Source organism: Salmo trutta, chromosome 19, assembly GCF_901001165.1.
Source record: "Salmo trutta chromosome 19, fSalTru1.1, whole genome shotgun sequence".
Taxonomy (NCBI): Eukaryota; Metazoa; Chordata; class Actinopteri; order Salmoniformes; family Salmonidae; genus Salmo; species Salmo trutta.
Window position 1 is genome coordinate 34,230,449 of NC_042975.1, and position 23,489 is coordinate 34,253,937.

General features: G+C 43.7%; 3 protein-coding genes and 1 long non-coding RNA gene across 4 annotated transcripts in view; 2 read left to right on the plus strand and 2 right to left on the minus strand.

Moving 5' to 3' along the window:
• siah2l (seven in absentia homolog 2 (Drosophila)-like) overlaps positions 1-6,332 on the plus strand; it is a 40,014-nt gene extending 33,682 nt beyond the window's left edge. Inside the window, exon 2 of the mRNA XM_029700585.1 lies at positions 1,634-6,332. Coding sequence (XP_029556445.1) covers positions 1,634-2,185 — 552 coding nt within the window. The 3' untranslated portion in view covers positions 2,186-6,332. The remainder of the gene's footprint in view (positions 1-1,633) is intronic.
• Positions 6,333-6,361: 29 nt separating this feature from the next.
• LOC115154404 (RNA-binding motif protein, X-linked 2) lies at positions 6,362-10,414 on the minus strand. Its single transcript, XM_029700584.1, has 6 exons — positions 10,335-10,414; positions 9,587-9,702; positions 9,324-9,375; positions 8,990-9,119; positions 8,643-8,829; positions 6,362-7,304 (listed from the first exon to the last, which is right to left on the minus strand). Exons 1-6 carry the CDS (start codon positions 10,337-10,339, stop codon positions 6,739-6,741), a joined length of 1,056 nt encoding a protein of 351 aa, XP_029556444.1. The 5' UTR covers positions 10,340-10,414; the 3' UTR covers positions 6,362-6,738.
• A 1,052-nt stretch (positions 10,415-11,466) lies between these two features.
• Positions 11,467-12,821, minus strand: gpr119 (G protein-coupled receptor 119). The gene is made up of 2 exons (XM_029699330.1): positions 12,371-12,821; positions 11,467-12,116 (listed from the first exon to the last, which is right to left on the minus strand). Exons 1-2 carry the CDS (start codon positions 12,819-12,821, stop codon positions 11,467-11,469), a joined length of 1,101 nt encoding a protein of 366 aa, XP_029555190.1.
• Positions 12,822-17,358: 4,537 nt separating this feature from the next.
• Positions 17,359-19,083, plus strand: LOC115153702 (uncharacterized). The gene is made up of 2 exons (XR_003867741.1): positions 17,359-17,623; positions 18,350-19,083. It is a non-coding gene; the product is annotated as an uncharacterized LOC115153702 (long non-coding RNA).
• The last annotated feature ends 4,406 nt before the right edge of the window (positions 19,084-23,489 follow it).

Below are 23,489 nucleotides of genomic sequence, written 5' to 3' on the forward strand. Positions count from 1 at the left end.
CATCACCACTCCTGTCAAGGGGTCACAACAGCGCCTCTACTTAATAAGGCGCCTGAAGAAATCCGGCGTGCCACACCAGGTCCTCTCCAAATACTACCACTGCACCATCGAGAGCATCCTAGCGAGTTGCAGTACATCACTGGAGCTGTGCTCCCACCCATCCAGGGCATCTACTTGAAACGGTGCCTGATGAAGTCCCGCAGCATCATGAAGGACCCCACACACTCCAGCCACAAGCTGTTTTTTTTATGTATTTTTAAAAAATGGAACCTTTTATTTAACTAGGCAAGTCAGTTAACAAATTCTTATTTTGCAACGAAGACCTACCCCTAACCACACTGGGCCAATTGTGCGCCGCCCTATGGGACTCCCGACCACGGATCACGGCCGGTTGTGATACAGACCGGGATCGAGCCAGGGTCTGTAGTGACACCTCTAGAACTGAGATGCAGTGCCTTAGACTGCTGCGCCACACTTTCTCTCTCTCACACACACCACAACTGCTGCTACCAGACATTTTATTCCCCCTTCCCTGAAATGTGTAAATATTTGTCTATAAATTCTGTCTTCCTGTATTCTACTGATGCTGAAATGTTTAATCTATTCTATTGAGCCATTTACTTCATGTTCGTATCTTTTATTATTTGTGATTGTTGTTGCATTGTCCAGTAGGAACCGACAGGTAAGCATTTCATTGGACAGAGTATGCTATACCACGTGTATCCTGTACATACGACAAATACAACTTGAAATCCACCCCCTTCATGCACTTTTCATTAGATAATCCACTTATTGCTCCAGCCCTTCAATACCGCCCCAGCACTCCCAGCACGGACCAGCTACTTACATATCCTCCCATATTGTAGTCTGTCGTCTCCTGCTACACTCTATCTTTACTGGTATGTCTCCGTCTTACAGGCAAGATTGTCTGTTGGTGGTTCAATATGTACATCTTTTTTTCAAAACAGCCTTGCTAATAACAATGTCATGTATCTCAATCTCCCCTTCGACGAGCAGTTTAATGGCCTGGTATTGCTTTGTTTTCATACAAAATAACCATCCAATCTTATAAGATTCTTCCTCCCTAACATCTCCATGGATGTGTTGGGAAGCTGTTGTAGTACCAGAGGGTTTATATCTAGTAAGGTGCTCATCTAGTACTCTTAGCTAGTACTCTTATCTACTTCTCTTCATACCCTTCATGTGCCCTGCCACTCTCACCCCCTCCCTCCTCTATTTCTTTGTTCCCTCTCTCTTGCACTCTTTCCCTGCCTCACTCTCCATCTCTATCCTTCCACACATTGTTCAATCTCTCAATTGGTCCCTCTTTCTTTACTTCCTCCTTTGCCTTCTGTTTTTCCTGCCACCTACATCTCTGCAATATCTTTCTTTCCTTCATTCCCTCTCTCTTCCCCATCTCTCCTTTTATAACCACCTCCTCTCTCTCCTCACCCATTCTGTCTCTCCACCCCATTCTGTCTCTTCCCCCGCATTGTCCCTCCTCTCCCATTCTGTCTCCCATCTCTTGGGTCATTCAACCCCACTCCACTTCGAGTAGGTTCTCAACATACATAGGAAAACTCAATTGTAAGCAATTCTCTCTCTTTCTCTCTCGCCCTCCCTCTATCTCCAGTACGCGTCAGCCGGATGCCTGCTGTCCCTCCACCACAGTGAGAAGCCTGATCACGAGGAGGTGTGTGAGTTCCGTCCCTACACCTGCCCGTGTCCCGGGGCCTCCTGCAAGTGGCAGGGCTCCCTGGAGGCCGTCATGCCCCACCTGATGCACGCCCACAAGTCCATCACCACCCTGCAGGGAGAGGACATCGTCTTCCTGGCCACAGACATCAACCTGCCGGGGGCCGTGGACTGGGTCATGATGCAGTCCTGCTTCGGCCACCACTTCATGCTGGTCCTGGAGAAGCAAGAGAAGTACGAGGGCCACCAGCAGTTCTTTGCCGTGGTGCTGCTCATCGGAACGAGGAAGCAGGCCGAGAACTTTGCCTACCGCCTGGAGCTCAACGGGAACCGGCGGCGCCTCACCTGGGAGGCCACGCCCCGCTCCATCCACGACGGTGTGGCAGCCGCCATCATGAACAGCGACTGTCTGGTGTTTGACACATCCATCGCTCACCTGTTCGCCGACAACGGCAACCTGGGGATCAACGTTACCATCTCCATGTGCTGAGCGGCTCAGATGTGGAAACACAGACCCACAGGCTTCTCTCGTTCTCAGACATACACATGCGATGGGCAGAAACCGGTGCACAGTGACTGACTGCTGTGCTGTACCTGCCTCCTGTGTGATGCAGTAGACTGTGTGTGAGAGGATAGGTGGGATATGGAGAGGATGTGTGTGTTTTGCTGCTTGAGGCTCGTTGGCTCCCCATAATGCTTGAATGGAGACTGGGCTGTAGAGTAGTTTCAGGGTTAGGGTGTTTGCCTGTCCTCTCATTGTGTGTGCTGGAGACAGTGTACAGTAACCTACATGCGGTGGGCTTTTGATGACTGATGCCGTACCCGCCCCCAGGACCCCTCCTCAACCGCTACCACCCCACTCACCCCTACCTCCTCTTCTGCCCAGCCAACCAGTGCCAGGCAAGAAGGACACTGCCAGTGTAAGAAAGGGCGGTCAGTCAATGGGCTGCCACACAGCGGTATTCAGAGAACCTCCACTTCAACCGTGAATGGCCCCTGCAGATGCAGCTTCCTAATCCTGACAGCGAATTAAGTTTCAGTAAGTTGGTCAGTGGACCAATCAGGCCTCAGATGCATATGGGCAGAGTCGGGCCTGAGAGTGACCAATGCGCTGCCTCGGTCTGGGTTAGTGTGAGCTAAGCCGGGGTTGTTCATGCCCTCCTAAAGGATTGCACTGACTACTAACCAACTCCTCACTTTTCAGAACCGCAAAACTCAACCGTTTCCATAATTAGGCTATGTCAATTATACCCCAAACCTGGTGTGTATAATAAATATTGATGATGGATCCTGATCTGATTGTAAGCAAAAGACTGCATGTATATCCGCCAAGACACAGATCAGGTGGTTGTAGGCTCTCGTCATAATGCATCATAAAGGTTGCATAATGCCATCGTAAGCATGGTATCAAACCTGTCATAAGCCCTGTTTGGTGAAACCCTAGGGCCTAGTTATTCACATGGATTCTGTATTACAATACAAACAACAAAAAGTAAAGCAATTTTAAGTTGAATCTTTACATTTTCAAACAACAAAGGTACATTACTTCTCCAAAGTCACAAGCTCTGATGCATAAAACTCTGATAGATTGAAGGTTAGCTTGTTTGTTAACAATGAAGTCCCTTTCTTTGGTAAGGTCAATTGTCATAGAATTTCATGAATGAAAAACAGGTGTCATCATATTTAAGATGGCATTATGTTTGTTTTGACACAGAAATCCTATTCCTAGTGTGTGAGCGTACACGTGTGTGAGCGTACACGCGTGCAGGAGACGGTACCACTACTGTTATGATTGTGTTTTTCTCTGCAGCCACTCCTCACCAACACAGATGAACAGTATGGCGGAGGCACGCCTTTTCTCCTTATTTGTTCCTCTGTATGTCTCTTGAAACTGTTTGTTCTGCAGAACCTGGTTTATCTTCAGTTCTTCTACGCTCTGATTGATATACTGTAATATGGGGGCAGTTTTGACTCTTCCCCTCTGGTCAGTCAACCCACCACAGCCTTACTTTTGTACGTAACCTAACTAGCACTCCCAAGTTGGGAAGGCATCTGTGAGGATGACTAAGTTAGACTCACTCAGACCCACCCTCAGTGTCTTGAACGGACTCTCGTTTTTTGTGGACTTTGGGGCAAAGTCCCATGGCATTGTGGGTAGAAATGGGCATTCCATAGTACTCCAGCCATGTACCTCGCCTTCACCCGGCGTCATAGTAACCAAGCAACCAAAAACCCACCTTTTCATAAAGTACCTCTGACGTTGATCACAGACATGTCTGTAACCCAACAGTCCCCTCCTGCTCCCAGAGACACAGTATACCCCAAATCACCCTCTGCTGATCACCTCTGCCCCACTGCTCTGTCTTATAAGTATTTGTAATATGTAAATGTTGGATGACCATATATTTTCTAAAAGTTGATAGGAGATTTTGTGTTCTGTTGTGTTAATCTGAGATGTGTTTGTGTTCACGGTTACTCAAACGGTTGTACATAGGTTTTGAGGTTATTTTCTGAGCTGTTGTAATGACCTGCTATCCTATTTTATTCTAGTGGTCAGTGTCCCTGCCTTACCCACTGAGTGGACAGACATTTCTGCCAACACACTCTCCTTTGGGCAGGACGGCTCTGCAATTGCTATGGCTGATCTGTAATATCGGCAAAAAATGCAAACTGTGACGCTCACCTTTTTGTAACATGGGCTTGAAGCCTTTAATGCTGCATCATGATCAGTTATCATGAGCCATAGAGAACTGCAGAAATCTGTGTGGATTTCATTAATGAATTGTTTATGGGGCAATGGGAGATCAAATCAATGAAAACTAAGAGTCAGTGTCCACAAAATTAGATTTTATGGTGCATTTGTTACCACTTAGCAAAATGAAAACATATTTTCCTGACAAAAACATCTGTCGCTCTACCCATATAACTTAAACATACAATGGCAGTTGCACATATAAATCCTTTGCAGCTACTGTCATATGAACACCAAGTCCTAGAAATGCTAATGAATACCTAGGCCAGGGTTAACCAACTGGTGGCCCACAGGGGGTTTTATTTGGCCCCCCAAACAATGTTTTGGGGCTGCAGGTAGTCTAGTGGTTAGAGCGTTGGGCGCTCTAATCCCCGAGCTGACAAGGTAAAAAACATATCTGTCGTTCTGCCCATGAACGAGGCAATTAACCCACTGTTCCCCGGTAGGCCGTCATTGTAAATAAGAATTTGTTCTTAACTGACTTGCCTAGTTAAATAAAGGTTAAATAAAAAAATGTTCTGGGCCCCTGTCCATCCACGAAAACAAAAATGGTCCCGTGGCTGAATGTAGTTGATGATCCCTACCTAAGCTGTCATTATGTAGGCTATAGAAAAAACACGTCTAACTAGAACTCTTCATCTGCTTAAATGTTGTCCTCTTGCACAATGTTTTGTTCTGTATGATGTGTCCACCCCACAGGGTGTCAGAACATTGAACGGAAACACATTCCCATCCAGCTGTAAATCACCTAGAATCATTCTACAACCCGGAAAAGTACACATTCTTTATGTACCTCGGGAAATACAACCCATGTCTTGTACATTCATAGTACACATGACGTCATAGACATCTTTTGTACAGCCAGACCCAATACTTATTTTCTCCCAATTGTAGCCGAATCCTATCCTGGGATGTTTCTATAACAGCTGTATGGGTGCAATTTCTTTACTTAATTTCAATTGGGTCCCTAAAAAGTATTTTCTTTGGGGGGCAACACACGTTTTCCTCTCCTGTCCATCCCAGCCTGGCCTCTGTTAATCTGGGGCCCGGGTGAAGGCAGCGGTTGACCTCTGACCAGTCTGACAAATGAAGCTCAGACCCAGAAGTCATAAAAAAAAACGTTGAATACATCACCTAGGTAACCAACATAGTATAGCATTGACGATCTATCCATGCAGCCAGACAACAACGGGGCGACCAAAATCCCAGTTATTCGAGTGTGGCTTGTCTGCCTGGCCCCCCACTGGAAGAGCTAAAAGAGGATAAGGAAGGGTTAACTCCTATCTACTAAGGACAAAATGGTGGCTCGTCCTCTAATATCTCTATTCCCCAGTTGGGTATTTTCATTGGAGCCCCGGTGTGATGACATTTATGGTGTTTCACATGCCAACTATCGACAGGCTCCTTCACACACTGAACCTCTTGGTGGAATTAAAACATTTCCTTAATGGCAGAATGTGCTTTACCTCTTTTTCCCTTTTATGTTTTGACAAAATGTTAATTTATTCTTGATATACAGTATTTCTGTATCTTTGCTTTGTTCCGTCTTAGATGATTAACTATGTTGTGTTTTAAACATCATTTAGTGTGACATTCAGCGATACAGATGAATTGCAGTCAAAATCCTGTTGAGCAGGTATGAGCTAGTGATCATGTAAATACAATCTTTGTTTGGTCTGAATTATTCATTTTTTTCCCAAGTATCTTGTTTGTCTTTGGTTCTTCACTGAATTACAAATTGTGTAATGTTTTGGACAGTCTTTTCACCCAAAATCACCTATTTTTGGAGCCAAGAGGAAGCTCCTATCTTGCGTTACCCATATTACTATGTGTCTCTGTATCACTTGAAATCCAATTTAAAAATAAAATGTTATTTATAAAGGCATCTGTCAAAGACTTGTTGGAAACCAAATCTCTTTGTAAAAAAAACAACATTTCATTTTATTTACAACAGTAAATCATTGTCAGATTAAGTATTGTACAGCGGTTTGAGGGTAAAAATTCATTTGAAATCCAGTTCCGATTTAACTTTGCTGCTGATAACGCTAAGCTGTTGTCGTGGAAACAGGCCATGTCGTCATCCACTGTTTGGCTCAGTCTCCACATCAGTCTTTCCATAACAGAGAATGTAGAATCAACAGGCTTGATATGGCTTATGACAAATACTAACAAAATAAAACAACCCATCATATTAGTTCCATGGTCCCAGTTCCTTGCTGATTTTCTATAGTGAAGGAAAGAGTAAGATTTCACTCAGTCCAGTTGTCTTGACTGCAATCAAGGCACTTCTGTTACTTTCTCCTTTGGTCTCTCTCCCGACTGTGTTCTTTGTGCTTACTTGACCTGTCTCTTTCCCTCTCTCTCTTCCTGTCTTTCTCCCTGTCCCAGTCCCTTGCTCTGTTCCTCTCATTGTCCCTCTCTCTTTCTCCCTCCCTAGTTCTGTCTCTCTCTCTATCCCTGTCTTGGTTTTCTCTCTCCTCCCTGCCTGTCCTCTTGCTCTCCAACTGCAATCCTCCATCTCTCCACTTCTCATCCTCCCTGGGCCTCTCTCTCTCCCCTTCCCTCTCCCCATGGCGATTTCGGAACCCTCTGTCCACCTGCCTGTGTGTGTCTTGTGGGTTCTGTGGCTCTGCCCCAGGCCCTGGTCTCTCTTCCCTGGCCCCCAGCCACTCCTCTGGCGCCCCCCGCTGGCTGTACTTGTCATAGCCCAGGTCCTCCTCCTCCTGCTTCACCCTCACTGCCAGGGCAGGCCCAGGGGGGGAGACAGAGTGAGTCTGGGCCAGCCTCTCCCTCTGCTTCCTATCCTCCTTCAGAGCCTTCTTCTCCTTTTTCTTCTTCTTCTTCTTCTCTTTCTTGTCTGGGTTGGAGATGAAAGAAAATACAGGGAGGGTCAGGTAAGAGGAGATGATATGAACACTGACAGCCAAGTTATCCTCCACTACTCGGGTGTACTCGTGTCCTTGCCTTGCAATTATACTGAACAAAACTATAAAACGCAACATGTAAGTGTTGGTCCCATGTTTCATGAGATGAAATAAAAGATACCAGACATTTTCCATATACACTAAAAGCATCTCTCTCCTGTTAGTAAGCATTTCTCCTTTGCCCAGACAATCCATCCACCTGACAGGTGTGGCATATCAAGAAGCTGATTAAACAGCATGATCATTAAAGGTGCATCTTGTGCTGGGGACAATAAAAGGCCACTCTAAAATGTGCAGTTTTGTCTCAACACAATGCTACAGATGTCTCAAGTTGAAGCGACTGCAGGAATGTCCAGCCGAGCTGTTGCCAGAGAACGAAATGTTCACTTCTCTACCATAAGCCACCTCCAATGTCGTTTTAGAGAATTTGGCAGTGCTTCCAACCGGCCTCACAACCGCAGACCACGTGTAACCACGCCAGCCCAGGACCTCCATATCCAGCCTGAGACGAGCTACCCAGACAGCTAATGAAACTGTGGGTTTGCACAACCAAAGAAATACTCCACAAACGGTCTCAGGGAAGCTCATCTGCGTGCTTGTCATCCTCACCAGGGTCTTGATCTGACTGCAGTTCTGTGTCGTAACCCACTTCAGTGGGCAAATGCTCACCTTCGATGGCCACTGGCACGCTGGAGGAGTGTGCTCTTCACGGATGAATCCCGGTTTCAACTGTGCCGGGCAGATGGCAGACCACCTGTATGGCGTTGTGTGGGTAAGCGGTTTGCTGATGTCAACATTGTGAACAGAGTGCCCCATGGTGGAGATGGGGTTATGGTATGGGCAGGCATAAGCTGAGGACAATGAACACAATTTGATTTTATCTATGGAAATTTGAATGCAGAGATACCGGGACGAGATCCTGAGGCTCACTGTCGTGTCATTCATCCATCACCAGATACTGACTGGTTTTCTGATCCTGCCCTTACCTTTTTTAAAAAGGTATCTATGACCAATAGATGCATATCTGAATTCCCAGTCATGTGAAATCCATAGATTAGGGCCTAATGAACTTATTTCCATTGACTGATTTCCTTATATGAACTATAACTCAGTAAAATCTTTGAAATTGTTACATGTTGCGTTCATATTTTTGCTCAGTGTTTATTCTACATTGACTAAAGTTCTTGCATTTCAAATCCCCAGTCTAATGAGGCTGACACAAGCAGCAGACCTGTACCATCTGGACCTCCATTAGTCTCTTCTCGTCTCACCTTTCTTGGGCTTCTTCGCGGGTACGGCGTACTGCTCTTCTTCTTCGGACTCGGAGGATGAAGGGTCAGGTAGTTTGGGGGCACAGCCCTCCTCCCTCAGGCGCTTAGTGATATCATCCATGTCCTCATTGTCTTTGGGAGGGCGGTAGTTCAGCACATGGTCCACTCGGATGGTCCGCCCCTTTATCTAGAGACCAACAGAGAGAAAGCGAGAGAGACACAGACCACAACGATAGTCATTTACGTCATTTAAGTATTTTTGCATCGTCTAACCTTCATTTATGCACGTCTACTGGTTTAGTCTCAATCTCTCTTGTTCTCAGCTGTGAGTGATTGCCATTCTTTACCTTGATCCCGTTTAAGTTATCCACAGCCAGGATGGTGCTCCTCTGGTCCTCGTAGCAGATGAAGCAGAAGCCTTTGGATTTACCCGTCTTCTTATCACGCACTAGGTTGATGTTGGCCATCTCTCCATACCTGCAGACAGACATGAAGCAGGAATACACCTAATCTAATGCAAAGAACACTTGATTTATTCAGAATGGGGAAGGTTATGAGGGAATAGGGGAAGATAAGCATGGAAAGACGGGTAATTGTATAGACAAAAACAGACAGAAGAACGGGGAGAGAAAGGACAGTGAGTAGAGAGATTGGAGGAAGGGCTGTATGTATAGGACTCACTGAGAGAAGACACAGACGATGTCACCTTCTGTCAGCTCATATGGAAACCCACCTGCAGGTTAAAACAGAAACACTAAAGTTAGAAACAGGCTTCTAACTGCTGGTGAGATGGACTAGAGAGCAAGCCACTGACTGAATAAAAAAAAAACACTACTTTGATGCCACCAACTGGTCAGCTGACAGTACACCTTAAACATGGTGTAATACCAGGGTTCGGATCAATCCTATTCAATCGCAGCGGTGTCTTTGACACAGCCTCTTACCGATGAAAATCCAGGCGCTGTCCTTATACTCAGAGTGCCATGACACATTTTCCTTCACCCCCAATGAGGCCTCTCTCTCATTCAGCTCATTGATCAGCTTCACCTTGGTCAGGGGACTGCAGGACACAGAGAGATGGAGAAGGACGAAAGGATTGAGTTTAACATGCAATAGAATGCAGAATATTCTCTCTGTTGATCCTGTCTTTGCTCTTTTCTTAACCACCATGGCCAAGCTTCTTTTTTTTACCCCATGGGGTCGTCTCATGAGGAACTACAGACCATAATGTATTTAAGTAATAATGCACGAGGGGGTGTGGTATATGGCCAATATACCACAGCTTAGAGCTGTTCTTGCGGAGTATACCACAAACCCCAGAGGAGCTTTATTGCGATTATAAACTGGTTACCAACGTAATTAGAATAGTAAAAATAAATGTTTTGCCATACCCGTGGTATAAGGTCTGATATACCACGGCTGTCAGCCAATCAGCATTCGGGGCTCGAACCACCTAGTTAAATATAGTAGTGTGTATTCATTTAACGTTAACATTATTGTCATTAGTAACATTATAACCTAGCTAGCAGCAAATCATTAGCAAGCTAACGTTAGCCATGTTGATTGATTGTACACGTTATCTGGCTAGCTAGACCTCTTCACATGACCACCCCATTACACCTCAGTGGGTAACTAGATAATCATTACAGTCGATACAAAATGTAAAACACATAATCGGTCACTTATACTCACTTCATTATGACGTTATCATGAACGCAAACACGATGCTAACTTTAAAATGGAGCCCCCCCTGACCAACATCAGTTTCCGGCGCGTCATAATACGTTCAGGGGTTTGTGGGAGGTGTAGTTCAAGGGCATGCTCCATTGTTCTCAGTATTGACAAACTTTTATTATAAAAATCGTACAAACAAGTCCTACAAAAGAACTGGATTTCAATATTCAATTCAATTATTCAATTCCAATGGTATTTTGTGATTAAGCAAAAGCTTTATTCAATGCCACTGCATTGGCCTAAACACTGACTTTTATTATCTCTTTTCTATATGAAATCTACTTTTATAGCACCATCATTCCTCATATCACAAAGTGTAATTTTATTGGCTAGTTGTAAAATATGGACGTATTTATCCTAAAAATAAGTGTTTATATGACAAGGAAGTGTTCATGAATGAATAATCAATCATACAAGCATTCTATAATTCATTTTGAATAGCTACCACTCAAACAATAATATTCTACCTACCTCATATCAAGGTTTAATCAATATATTTTCACTATGGTAATTTATGAGAAAATAAAGCAATTCTACATTGACATTATGAGTAAATCGTTTGTAGAAAGTATTGACAATAAAACACAACACACATTTCCCATGTGCCTCCCTAGTGGATGTAATAATACACACTACTTTCCCAAGAAATTAAATACTTTGTCAAAAAATGTTTTTATATAATCACTGACTGATCAGAGAACAACCATTTGTACACAAAAAAGCTGTTCCCCTTCAAAACACCTACACACCTCTCAGAAACACATAGACAGTGAGGTTGATGGGAATGCAGAGAGGGACAAAGTGCATACTTTGCAGAGATAATATCAATTAGGTTAGTGGAGGAAACAGAGCAAAAAAGCAAATAAGCCCATCTGTTCCATGGTTTAGGTTCCATGATGTCTCCACATCCATTATCTCACTCTCTTATTTTTTCCCCATTTGATTGTTCTTGTCAGTTAGTCGCTGTCGCTAGACATGTGACGTGAACTGTTTCTGCCAGAAATGGAAAAAGCTCTAAGCTGCCACAGTAAGCATTTTCCAAATTGGTTCGATCAACCTCAATGAGTTGTTCTCAAAATGTCTAAGTCATTCACGAGGGGGTTGAGGCAGAAAACGGTACAGTGTGGCCCTCTTCACTGGTGACCGTGGGAAAGGTGGGGTCCAGGCTCATGGCATCGTCCACATATATAACAGTATGAGTGGGTATACGCAGCTCTGTCTGACATCTCTCACTAGCCTCTAACACGGCTGTGTTCCTGACCCTGTCCTTAACGCAGCAGAAAAGGTCTCCGATCTGCAGCCGCACCTCCCTCTGCCAGCAGGCGTACACCAGAGGGTTGATGAGGGAGTTGGACAGCCCCAGCAGCCACAGGTCATTCTCCAGCACCTTGTACAGCTCACAGTCCTCACACAGCACCTGCACTGCACACACCACAAAAAATGGGCACCAGCAGAGGGTGAAACAGCCCACCAGCAGAGCCACGGTCCTCAGGGCCTTGACGTGGCCCCAGTAGCGGCTGTGCTGGGGCAGCCTGGAGCCGGCCTGACGGGCCTGGCGGATCTGCCTCTGATGGCCGCAAGCTATCTTCAGAATGTCCAGGTAGAAGTAGGTGAAGACAGAGAGGACGGGGAAGAAGACGGCACAGAACACCACAATGATGCCCTTGGGACGGATGACAGAGAAGAAGGTGCAAAGGCTGCTGCTTTCAAAGTCTCCCTGCTGGAGCTGCCATGCCATGCCTGTGGAGCAGAGGGGAATAATAAACTTTGTATATTTATAGTATTTTGAATATTCAAATAAAAATAATGATGTCCATCATCAAGTTGATCAACAATCAGTGTTGGGGTCAATTACATTCCAATTTAGTCAATTCAGGAAGCACATTCAAATTCACAAATTGATTCTCAGCTTATCCCTCTGAATTTAAATGTAACCCTGTTGTTAGGGACATGTGTCCCCTCTGAAATAAGATAATTGAGGTTAGTTGTTCCACCTGGTAGGAAGCCAACGGTGAGGGATACCATCCAGAGCGCTACCAGGGCCCCAGTCACGGTCCACCTCCCAGTGAGCTGGGAGTAGCGCAGCGGCAGCTTGATGGCCACGTAGCGGTCCAGAGAGATCAGGAACATGGACAAGATGGACGCCGTTGAGGGGGAGATGATGAAGGCCATGCGGAGTAAACACTTGGTCTTCTGTGTGGAGTGCATCAGGAGTAGCGGTTGAGTAATTGGAATAGTTCCATTGTTCACGGTATTGTAATTTTGAAACACGTCTGTGACAATGCCAGTGATAGCCAGGCCCACCAGGATATCTGCCAGGGCCAGGTTGAGCACGAAGCACCAGCTCTGACTGCCCTTCCTGCACATCAACTGAAAGAGAGCAGCCACCACCAGTAGGTTGGTGGAGATGATGAGGAGAGAGGCCACACTCAGGACCCATCCCATCATTTCTGGTGTCATGAAAGTGTATACAACAGGGGTTAGTATGGGTCTCACACCTGGCATCATGGCAGTGAGGTTGGCACCCGACTCTCCCATCCAGCCTGTCTTATTGTAAGCTGCCATTGAGTCCTTTACAAGATCTAAGTCTTGTATATCTGAGAGATTCCCCCCCCAAACAAATAAATTATATCCACCAACATCCACTCCTACTGTGGTATATTGGTATCCAAATACCAACTTTTTCCTCTTTGTACTGTACTTAATATCTTTCTCTGTCAAACTCCTTGTATAACAGAAAGAAATTCCACAACGATAAACTGAGCTATTAAGTAAAAAGCTCTTTAGGAAAAAATTAAGAACGTTCAATGGGTACTCATCCACTCCCGATGTGCCTTTGCTCCTCAGAGGGCAAAGTATCTCCCCTCCTCTCTCGTCTGTAGCTGTGGTTCCTCTGCATCTGACCCTTGTCCAGCCTGCTATCTGGTTATCATCCCAGTCCCCTCAGAGAGTCCCTGGTGCAGACATCCGGGATGACTGGGACATTTTCCACAAGGGTTCACCACGACCATTGAATCTGGGTTAATGACAGTAGTCTGCGGTACAAACATCAACACTACACTACACTAAGATAGATCTGCTTTTGATGCCATTTGTATCTTCATCATAAAGTCATTAGCGATTTTATTTTTGCCCATCCATTGATGTCAATACGTAGGGCAGTAAGGAAAGAGAGGAAGAGTTTTCTGTGGCATGTCTCTTGGGAAGACCCATTTGCTTTGGGAAGACCCATCTGGCAGTTGTCTGTAGACTAATATGTGGGTCTTTCAGAAAACATACAAAAAATAAAATAATCCAAATCGAGCCACAAAAGGAAAAATAACTATCTACTCCCACTTACAGTACTATAATCAATAAATACTCTGTTGTCTTGGCTCCTCTAGTGTCTAAGATGAGTTTCAGCAAAAAGGAGGTATAGAAGGGATTTTCATCTTGAGAAGCCTCTTCATCTTGACACACTGCCCTTAACATTCACAGTGCTGTACAAAATATGCTGTGACTAACCACTGTATCTGTGTCTCATCAGTGGCTCATCATGGCTAAGTGTTTTATGTATGTATTTATACAGCTCTAAACAAACTGAGAGGCAAAATACACGATAGGGAGAAAGAAAGAGAGAGAAAGTGTGTATTTGCCAGACAGGATGACGTGAATCTCCCTACATGTACAGTATACTGTTATCAGTCAACTACTTCTGTTTTACGTATGGGAAGCATTGCTTTGGGAGACATAAATCTACCCTGCATAAATTACTACCCAACGTCCTCATAGGTGTATGCATTTACAGTGGGGGGAAAAAGTATTTGATCCCCTGCTGATTTTGTATGTTTGCCCACTTACAAAGAAATGATAAGTCTATAATTTTAATAGTAGGTTTATTTGAACAGTGAGAGACAGAATAACAACAAAAAAATCCAGAAAAACGCATGTCAAAAATGTTATAAAATGATTTGCATTTTAATGAGGGAAATAAGTATTTGACCCCTCTGCAAAACATGACTTAGTACTTGGTGGCAAAACCCTTGTTGGCAATCACAGAGGTCAGACATTTCTTGTAGTTGGCCACCAGGTTTGCACACATCTCAGGAGGGATTTTGTCCCACTCCTCTTTGCAGATCTTCTCCAAGTCATTAAGGTTTCGAGGCTGACGTTTGGCAACTTGAACCTTCAGCTCCCTCCACAGATTTTCTATGGGATTCAGGTCTGGAGACTGGCTAGGCCACTCCAGGACCTTAATGTGCTTCTTCTTGAGCCACTCCTTTGTTGCCTTGGCCGTGTGTTTTGGGTCATTGTCATGCTGGAATACTCATCCACGACCCATTTTCAATGCCCTGGCTGAGGGAAGAAGGTTCTCACCCAAGATTTGACGGTACATGGCCCCGTCCATCGTCCCTTTGATGCTGTGAAGTTGTCCTGTCCCCTTAGCAGAAAAAGACCCCCAAAGCATAATGTTTCCACCTCCATGTTTGACGGTGGAGATGGTGTTCTTGGGGTCATAGGCAGCATTCCTCCTCCTCCAAACACGGCGAGTTGAGTTGATGTCAAAGAGCTCCATTTTGGTCTCATCTGACCACAACACTTTCACCAGTTGGCCTCTGAGTCATACAGATGTTCTTTGAAACAATTCAGACAGGCATGTATATGTATTCTTGACCAGGGGGACCTTGCGGGCGCTGCAGGATTTCAGTCCTTCACATCGTAGTGTGTTACCAATCGTTTTCTTGGTGACTATGGTCCCAGCTGCCTTGAGATCATTGACAAGATCCTCCCGTGTAGTTCTGGGCTGATTCCTCACCGTTCTCATGATCATTGCAACTCCACAAGGTGAGATCTTGCATGGAGCCCCAGGCCGAGGGATATTGACGGTTCTTTTGTGTTTCTTCCATTTGCGAATAATCGCACCAAATGTTGTCACCTTCTCACCAAGCTGCTTGGCGATGGTCTTGTAGCCTATTCAAGCCTTGTGTAGGTCTACAATCTTGTCCCTGACATCCTTGGAGAGCTCTTTGGTCTTGGCCATGGTGGAGAGTTTGGAATCTGATTGATTGATTGCCTCTGTGGACAGGTGTCTTTTTAACAGGTAACAAGCTGCGGTTAGGAGCACTCCTTTTAAGAGTGTGCTCCTAATCTCAGCTTGTTACCTGTATAAAAGACACCTGGGAGCCAGAAACCTTTCTGATTGAGAGGGGGTCAAATACTTATTTCCCTCATTAAAATGCAAATCAATTTATAACATTTTTGACATGCGTTTTTCTGGATATTTTTGTTGTTATTCTGTCTCTCACTGTTCAAATAAACCTACCATTAAAATTATAGACTGATCCTTTCTTTGTCAGTGGGCAAACGTACAAAATCAGCAGGGGTTCAAATACTTTTTTCCTTCACTGTACACTCTCTTCTCTCTCTCTGTAACTATTTCTGAACTCCCTGCTGCTCGTTTTAACCCTCAGCAACAACAACCCAACCAGGTCAGTCCAAACAATATCACCAGGGTCTCATTAAATACAGATTTTGACATTATTGATCATAGTCTGCTGCTGGAATAATGTATGTGTTATGGCTTTACACCCCCTGCTATAATGTGGATAAAGAGTTACTTGTCTAACAGAACACATAGGATGTTCTTTAATGGAAGCCTCTCAAACATAATCCAGGTAGAATCAGGAATTCCCCAGGGTAGCTGTTTAGGCCCCTTACTTTTTTCTATTTTTACTAACGACATGCCACTGACTTTGAGTAAAGCCTATGTATGCGGATGACTCAACACTATACACGTCAGCTACTACAGCGACTGAAATAACTGCAACACTTAACAAAGAGCTGCAGTTAGTTTCAGAGTGGGTGGCAAGGAATACGTTAGCTCTAAATATTTCTAAAACTAAAAGCATTGTATTCAGGACAAATCATTGACTAAACCCTAAACCTCAACTAAATCTTGTAATAAATAATGTTGAAATTGAGCAAGTTGAGATGACTAAACTGCTTGGAGTAACCCTAGATTGTAAACTGTCATGGTCAAAACATATTGATACAGTAGTAGCTAAGATGGGGAGAAGTTGGTCCATAATAAAGTAATGCGCTGCCTTCTTAACAACACTATCAACAAGGCAGGTTCTACAGGCCCTAGTTTTGTCGCACCTTGACTACTGTTCAGTCGTGTGGTCAGGTGCCGCAAAAGACTAAAGAAAATTGCAATTGGCTCAGAACTGGGCAGCACGGCTGGCCCTTGGATGTACAAAGAGAGCTAATATTAATTAATATGCATGTCAATCTGTCCTGGCTCAAAGTGAAGGAGAGATTGACTTCATCACTACTTGTATTTATGAGAGGTATTGACATGTTGAATGCACCGAGCTGTCTGTCTAAACTACTGGCACACAGCTTAGACATCCATACATACCCCACAAGACATGCCACAAGAGGTCTCTTCACAGTCCCCAAGTCCAGAACAGACTATGGGAGGCACACAGTACTACATAGAGCCATGACTACATGGAACTCTATTCCACATCAAGTAACTGATGCAAGCAGTAAAATTTGATTTAAAAAACAGATTAAAAAAACAGCTTATGGAACAGCGCACTATACACACACATACACATGGATTTAGTACTGTAGATATGTGGTAGTGGTGGAGTATGGGCCTGAGGGCTCACAGTGTGTTGTGAAATCTATGAATGTATTGTAATGTTTTTAAAATTGTATAGACTGCCTTAATTTTGCTGGACCCCAGGAAGAGTAGCTGCTGCCGAGGCAGCAGCTAAGGGGGATCCATAATAAATACAAAAATACAAATACACAGTGATCTTTTCATGTCGAGTAAAGATCCCCTTTTGATCACAAAGGGGGAAAAAACACAATAACCTCTGGCTCCCACAGACATACAATGTGGGAATGTTATTCATCCCTACTAGACCTTTCAGTGCCATTCAAAACTTCTGTTGGTCAGCAGTAATTGTGCCCACTGCCTCTGTACCAGTAGTCATTCTCACCCTATTTACGCTTAGCACTGCCCACTCCTCACCTACGGGTTGCCTTGGCCAGAAACATCTTGAAGGTGTTATTATTCTTTGAATAGACTACCTCCTGTCTTGGGCTTGACCTCTGAAGCTGACCTGAGTTTCCTCTGTACTGAAGATGACTTTAAAGAGACGACTGCTGTCCATTTTGTTGTGTTGTGTCTACTGCGTCGCTTCGCTCTTCTGCTTGAACCCCAACCGCAACAACTGTGGCTCCATCAGCGCTCGGTGAGTCTGTGTCAGTATGTGTGTGTGCATTTCAGTGTATATGTGTGTTTGCCTGTATGTTTGTATTTGTGTGAGGGGCAGAAATGTCTTAGTCATGATGGTGTGTGTTATTGTGTTAATGTCTTATCTGTTTATCTGGGGGTAATTCGCAAAAATCTGAGGTAGTGGCATGTCTTCTGTTCTGTATGTGTTAGAGTACCTTTACTTGCTTGATAGAGAATGAAATACATACAGTATAACAATATGGGATGTAAAAAGAAGATGGAATATGTGGCTACTGAGTTACTGTTTCCCATGTCTTAAAAGACTCACGGTTAGGGTCATATTAGGCGGCAGGTAGCCTAGTGGTTAGAGCGTTAGGCTTGTAACTGAAAGGTTGCTGGTTTGAATATCTAAGTTTAAAAATCGGTTGATGTGCCTTTGAGCAAGGTACTTCACCCAATTTGCTCCAGGGTTGCCGTACAGCTATGGCTGACCCTGTAAAACAACACATTTCACTGCACCGATCTGGTGTATGTGACAATACAACATCTATTTTGTATTGTCTTTTTTTTATTTGGGTTATTAGGGTAATTATTCATAAAATAATTAATAAAGTTATAATGAAGTAATCTTTGCTCAATATTTACTAGAGCATGTTAAACAGAACCTTGGCTTGAACAATTTGCTGTGTTTGGCACCACTCACTGCCCATGTCTTTTGTGTTCTTTTGACAAACCATTTTAGGAACCTCATGACAGTTGTGCAGCAGCTGTACCAACGAGTCATGAGGCTAATGCGCACCACTCTCTGATCCTATGGAGCCGGAGTTGAGTCCCTCAACACTAATCATCACCAGGACTGAGACACTCTCCTGCCTTACCCTGTCCATACAATGGAGATGACCTGCAGAGCACCTGCCATCGACAGAGCAAGAGGACGAAAAGCTCTCATTGCAGTTCACTGTAATAAAGCAGGAGATAGTTTTAAAAAATGTCAATGTTTTATTGATGCAGATAGATTTTGTTGAGATCCTAGTGGGCCTTAACTGCATGAGCGTTGTGTTAGTGCCCCAATTTCCCTGCATTATAATATAAGTGCTGGAAAAGCCGTTTGCAGGATAATTCAAAGATGTCATTCATTTCATGCCCTCTTGTGGAAAACTGATCAGTTATTTCTGCATGATCAAGAAATTAATGCTTTCAATGAGCTTGAATGCTATCGCTGGACATGGAAAATATTCCCTGCTGGAATTGATGTGATTGAGTTTTGTTAAATCTACTACATGAATGCATATAGTGCAGTATAGGTGCTGTCTTCATAAAATAATGCGAAAAAACGTTCCTTGTGCAAATTATGGGAAGATAGGCTATGTTTAATACATTTGTACCACTTGATTAGCTAAATGTTATAACAGTTGAGTCTTTTGTAATTAATGCTGTATCAAAACTGATATAATAAACTTTACATTTGTTTTTCAATTGCCAGTTTATTTCTTATAAGCCTATATGTTGAAAATATGTATTTTCCAGACGTTGACATCACACGCACTTCAGGTACTGAATGAAACGTTAGAAGACGTCTTTTCCTGATGTCGAAAATATGTCTTGTACTGACGTTGAAAATATGTCTTGTACGGACATAGGTATTTAGGTATTTAGGTATAAAATAGGTATTTTTTTTATACCTTTCCGTATTTAAACTGCTATACATTCTCAATGAAGTAAGCATTATATCCCAATAATAATTTGCCATGCCTCTTAATAAGAAAGAGGAGCTAACTGACGATTGCAACATAATATTTAGTATTGCTCTCATCTGTCACTTACACTTATGTTAGCTTTTTCAAAAGCTTTTAAACTGATAGCAATAACATTGAAAGTAGTCCATTATACAGAATAAACCAACAGACCACTTCAACTACAATAATATTGAGTAACAGTTACAGATGTATTGTTTCTTGCTATGACTGTGATACAGTACATTGTTGTTTATCTATCGTAGTTGAATGTACTGACTGTAATTCACTCTGGATAAGAGCGTTTGCTGAATGACCAAAATGTAAATGTAAAAACAAAACACTTGCAACGCATGCTGGGTATTATTTTAATAAACTCTGCCCCAAAACAAATACAAATTTGGCAGGTGTGGACCAGATCCAAATATGAATGAATCACAGACGCCTAGGCTATGTTTCACAAGATTGAACATCCCATTACAGTACAGCACACTTTCGTACAGTAGAGCACAGTAGAGCACAGTAGAACACGGAAGAGTACAGTATGGTACGGTACAGGACAGTTTTATTCAGTAAAGTAGAGTACAGTACATTACAGTTTAATTCAGTACAGTAGAGTACATTAGAGTAAAGTAGGGTACAATACAGTACACTATATTTTACTTTTCTTTACTTGATTGTACTGTAGTGTGCTGTACTGTATTGTACTCTACTGTACTATACTCTACTTGTCTTTACTGTACTGTAATGTACTGTACTCTGCAGTGCTCTACTGTACTGTGCTGTCCAAACTTGTGAAACATTTATATCTATGATTGGTTCAGATTTATAGACCAATTATATAGTCTATGTTTCGGCTAAATCAAGGCCGGTCTGGACCAAATCTGAACGTCTATGTTTGGGCCAAATACAGACCGGTCTGGGGACATTGAAACCAAGACTGGAATAGACAAACAAAGAAAAGACGGAGGACCATAACAAAGAAGTGGCCTGACGTCACATGCTTAGTGGGTTTCCCTCACAACATAATCTGGTGTAATAGATAGTATGATTTATATTTACCTAGTACTACATTTTTATTTTATTAGGCAAGTCAGTTAAGAACAAATTCTTATTTTCAATGACAGCCTAGGAACAGTGGGTTAACTGCCTGTTCAGGTGCAGAACAACAGAATTGTACCTTGTCAGCTCAGGGATGTGAACTTGCAACCTTTCGGTTGCTAGTCCAACACTCTAACCACTAGGCTACCCTGCCGCCCCATGATAGATGGGGAAGGGGGATGGGAATTTGGAGTAAGCAGGTGGGTGTTTGGAAGGGCAAAGTGGGATACGTTTCAGGAGCTGAGTGAGCAGGTGATGGCTCGGGTGGATAGGAGTGGGGATGTGGATTTTATGAATAACTGGGTGAGAAACACTTTAGTGGGGGCAGCTACTGAGGCTATACCTAAGAGTTCAGGGAGGAGGAGGAGGAGGGGGAGGAAAGCAGTCCCATGGTGGACGGAGGAGTGTGGGGAAATGGTGAAGAGTAGGAACAGGGCATTTAGAGTACTGAAAAAGATGCATAACTTCCAATATCTGATTCATTATTACCAGGCCCAGGCCCTGGTGTGGAGAACTACCCGTCAGGCAAAGAGGTCATGTTGGCGTCGGTTCTGTGACACCATTGGAAGGACGACACCTGTGGGAGAAGTGTGGGGGATGATTAAAAGGATGAGTGGGGTCAGAAGGGAGTGGGATTATCCAGTGTTGATGAGTGGGGAGGATATGGCTGTAACAGATGAAGAGAAGGCAGAGATGATGGCCAAAATGTTTTTCCAAGTGCCTAGGTCAGCAAATTAATCAGAGGAGGGGCAGAGGAAGAGAAAGAGAGAGGAGCAACCTGGAGTGCTGGATAGGAGGGAGGGTGTAAATGAATTCCCATCTTTTTTTCAATTTACCCCTTTTTTCCCCAATTTCATGGTATCCAATTGGTAGTTACAGTCTTGTCTCATCGCTGCAACTCCCGTACAGACTCGGGAGAGGCGAAGGCCGAGAGCCATGCATCCTCTGAAACATAACCCAAACAAGCCGCACTGCTTCTTGACACAATGCCCACTTAACCCGGAAGCCAGCCGCACCAATGTGTCAGAGGAAACACCATACACCTGGCGACTGTGTCAGCATGCACTGCGCTCAGCCCGCCACAGGAGTCGCTAGTGCACGATGACCTAACCCGGATGACGCTGGGCCAATTGTGCGCCGCCCCATGGGTCTTTCGGTCACGGCCGGCTGCAACAGAGCCTGGACTCAAACCCAGAATCTCTAGTGGCACAGCTAGCACTGCGATGCAATGCCTTAGACCACTTCACCACTCGGGAGGCCCATGTGGCCCATCTAAGTGATGAGGTCCTGGATAAGCTATTGGTGTTGTACACAGAGTGTAGGAGGAGGGGAAACTACCAGGCAGCTGGAAGGAGGCTGTAGTGTTACCAAAGCTATCGGCCAATAGCTTTAACATCACATGTATGTAAGATTATGTAACGGATGATTACGGATAGGCTACCTTACTTCCTGAAGAGCAGGGGGCTAGTATCGCCACGTCAGAGTGGGCTCAGGAAGGGGAGGGGAACTATGGACCCAGTGCTCTGCTTAAAAGCAGAGGTCAGGAAGGCTCAGATGAACAAGGAGACTGTTGTAGCTGTCTTTTTTGATGTGGAGAAGGCGTATGATATGATGTGGAAGGAGGGAATGTTAATTAAGCTTGATATTATGGGGGTAGGAGGAAGAATGTACAACTGGATAAAGGATTTCCTGTTTGGAAGGTCTATCCAGGTGGGGGTAGAGAAGTCTCTATCAGGCAGCTACCTGGTGGATAACGATACACCGCAGAGGCGCGTGATTAGTCCTCTGTTGTTCTCAATCATGATCAATGATGTTTACTCTCAGGTACGGCCGGATATTGGGAGGTCGTTATGTGCAGATGATGGGGCCTAATGGAAGAGTGAAAGAAATGTGCCATACATATTCAGGAAGGTACAGGAAGCAATTGAGCGGTGGGCGGTGGGCATTAATGTGGGGATTCAGGTTCTCTGTAGAGAAAACTCAGATAGTGTTCTTTACCAAGAGAAAGGTGAGAGATGAGGTACACTTGAGGTTATATGGGAGAAACTTGGAAAGGGTGGGGGCCTTCAGGTTCCTTGGAGTGTGCTTTGACACTAGGCTGACCTGGCAGAACACATCGAGAGAGTAGTGAGAAAGTGTAAGAAGGTGTAAAATGTGATGCACTGTCTAACGGGAAAGGAGTGGGGGTGGGGGCGTTCCTCATTGAGGACCATGTATGTTGTATTGATCCAATCTGTAATTAGTGGTGTAAAGTACTTAAGTAAAAATAATTTCAAGTACTACTTAAGCAGTTTTGGGGGGTATCTGTATTTTACTTTACTATTTATATTTTTGACAACTTTTACTTGTACTTCACTACATTCTTTTAGAAACGAATGTACTTTTTACTCCATACATTTTCCCTTACACCCAAAAGTACTCGTTATATTTTGAATGGCTAGCAGGACAAGAAAATGGTCCAATTCACACACTTATTAAGAGAACATCCCTGGTCATCTCTATTGCCTCTGATCTGGCGGACTCACTAAACACAAATGCTTCATTTGTAAATTATGCCTGTGTTGGAGTGTGCCCCTAGTTATCTGTAAATAAAAAATCAAGAAAATGGTGCCATCTGGTTTGTTTAATAGAGGGAATTTGAAAAATTTATACTTTTACTTTTACTTTCAATACATACAGTTGAAGTCGGAAGTTAACATACACCTTAGCCAAATACATTTAAACTTAGTTTTTCAGAATTCTTGACATTTAATCCTAGTACAAATTCCCTGTTTTAGATCAGTTAGGATCACCACTTTATTTTAAGAATGTGAAATGTCATAATAATAGTAGAGAGAATGATTTATTTCAGCTTGTATTTCTTTCATCACATTCCCAGTGGGTCAGAAGTTTACATACACTCAATTAGTATTTGGTAGCATTGCCTTCAAATTGTTTAACTTGGGTAAAATCTTTCAGGTAGCCTTTCACAAGCTTCCCACAATAAGTTGGGTGAATTTTGGCCCGTTCCTCCTGACAGAGCTGGTGTAACTGAGTCAGGTTTGTAGG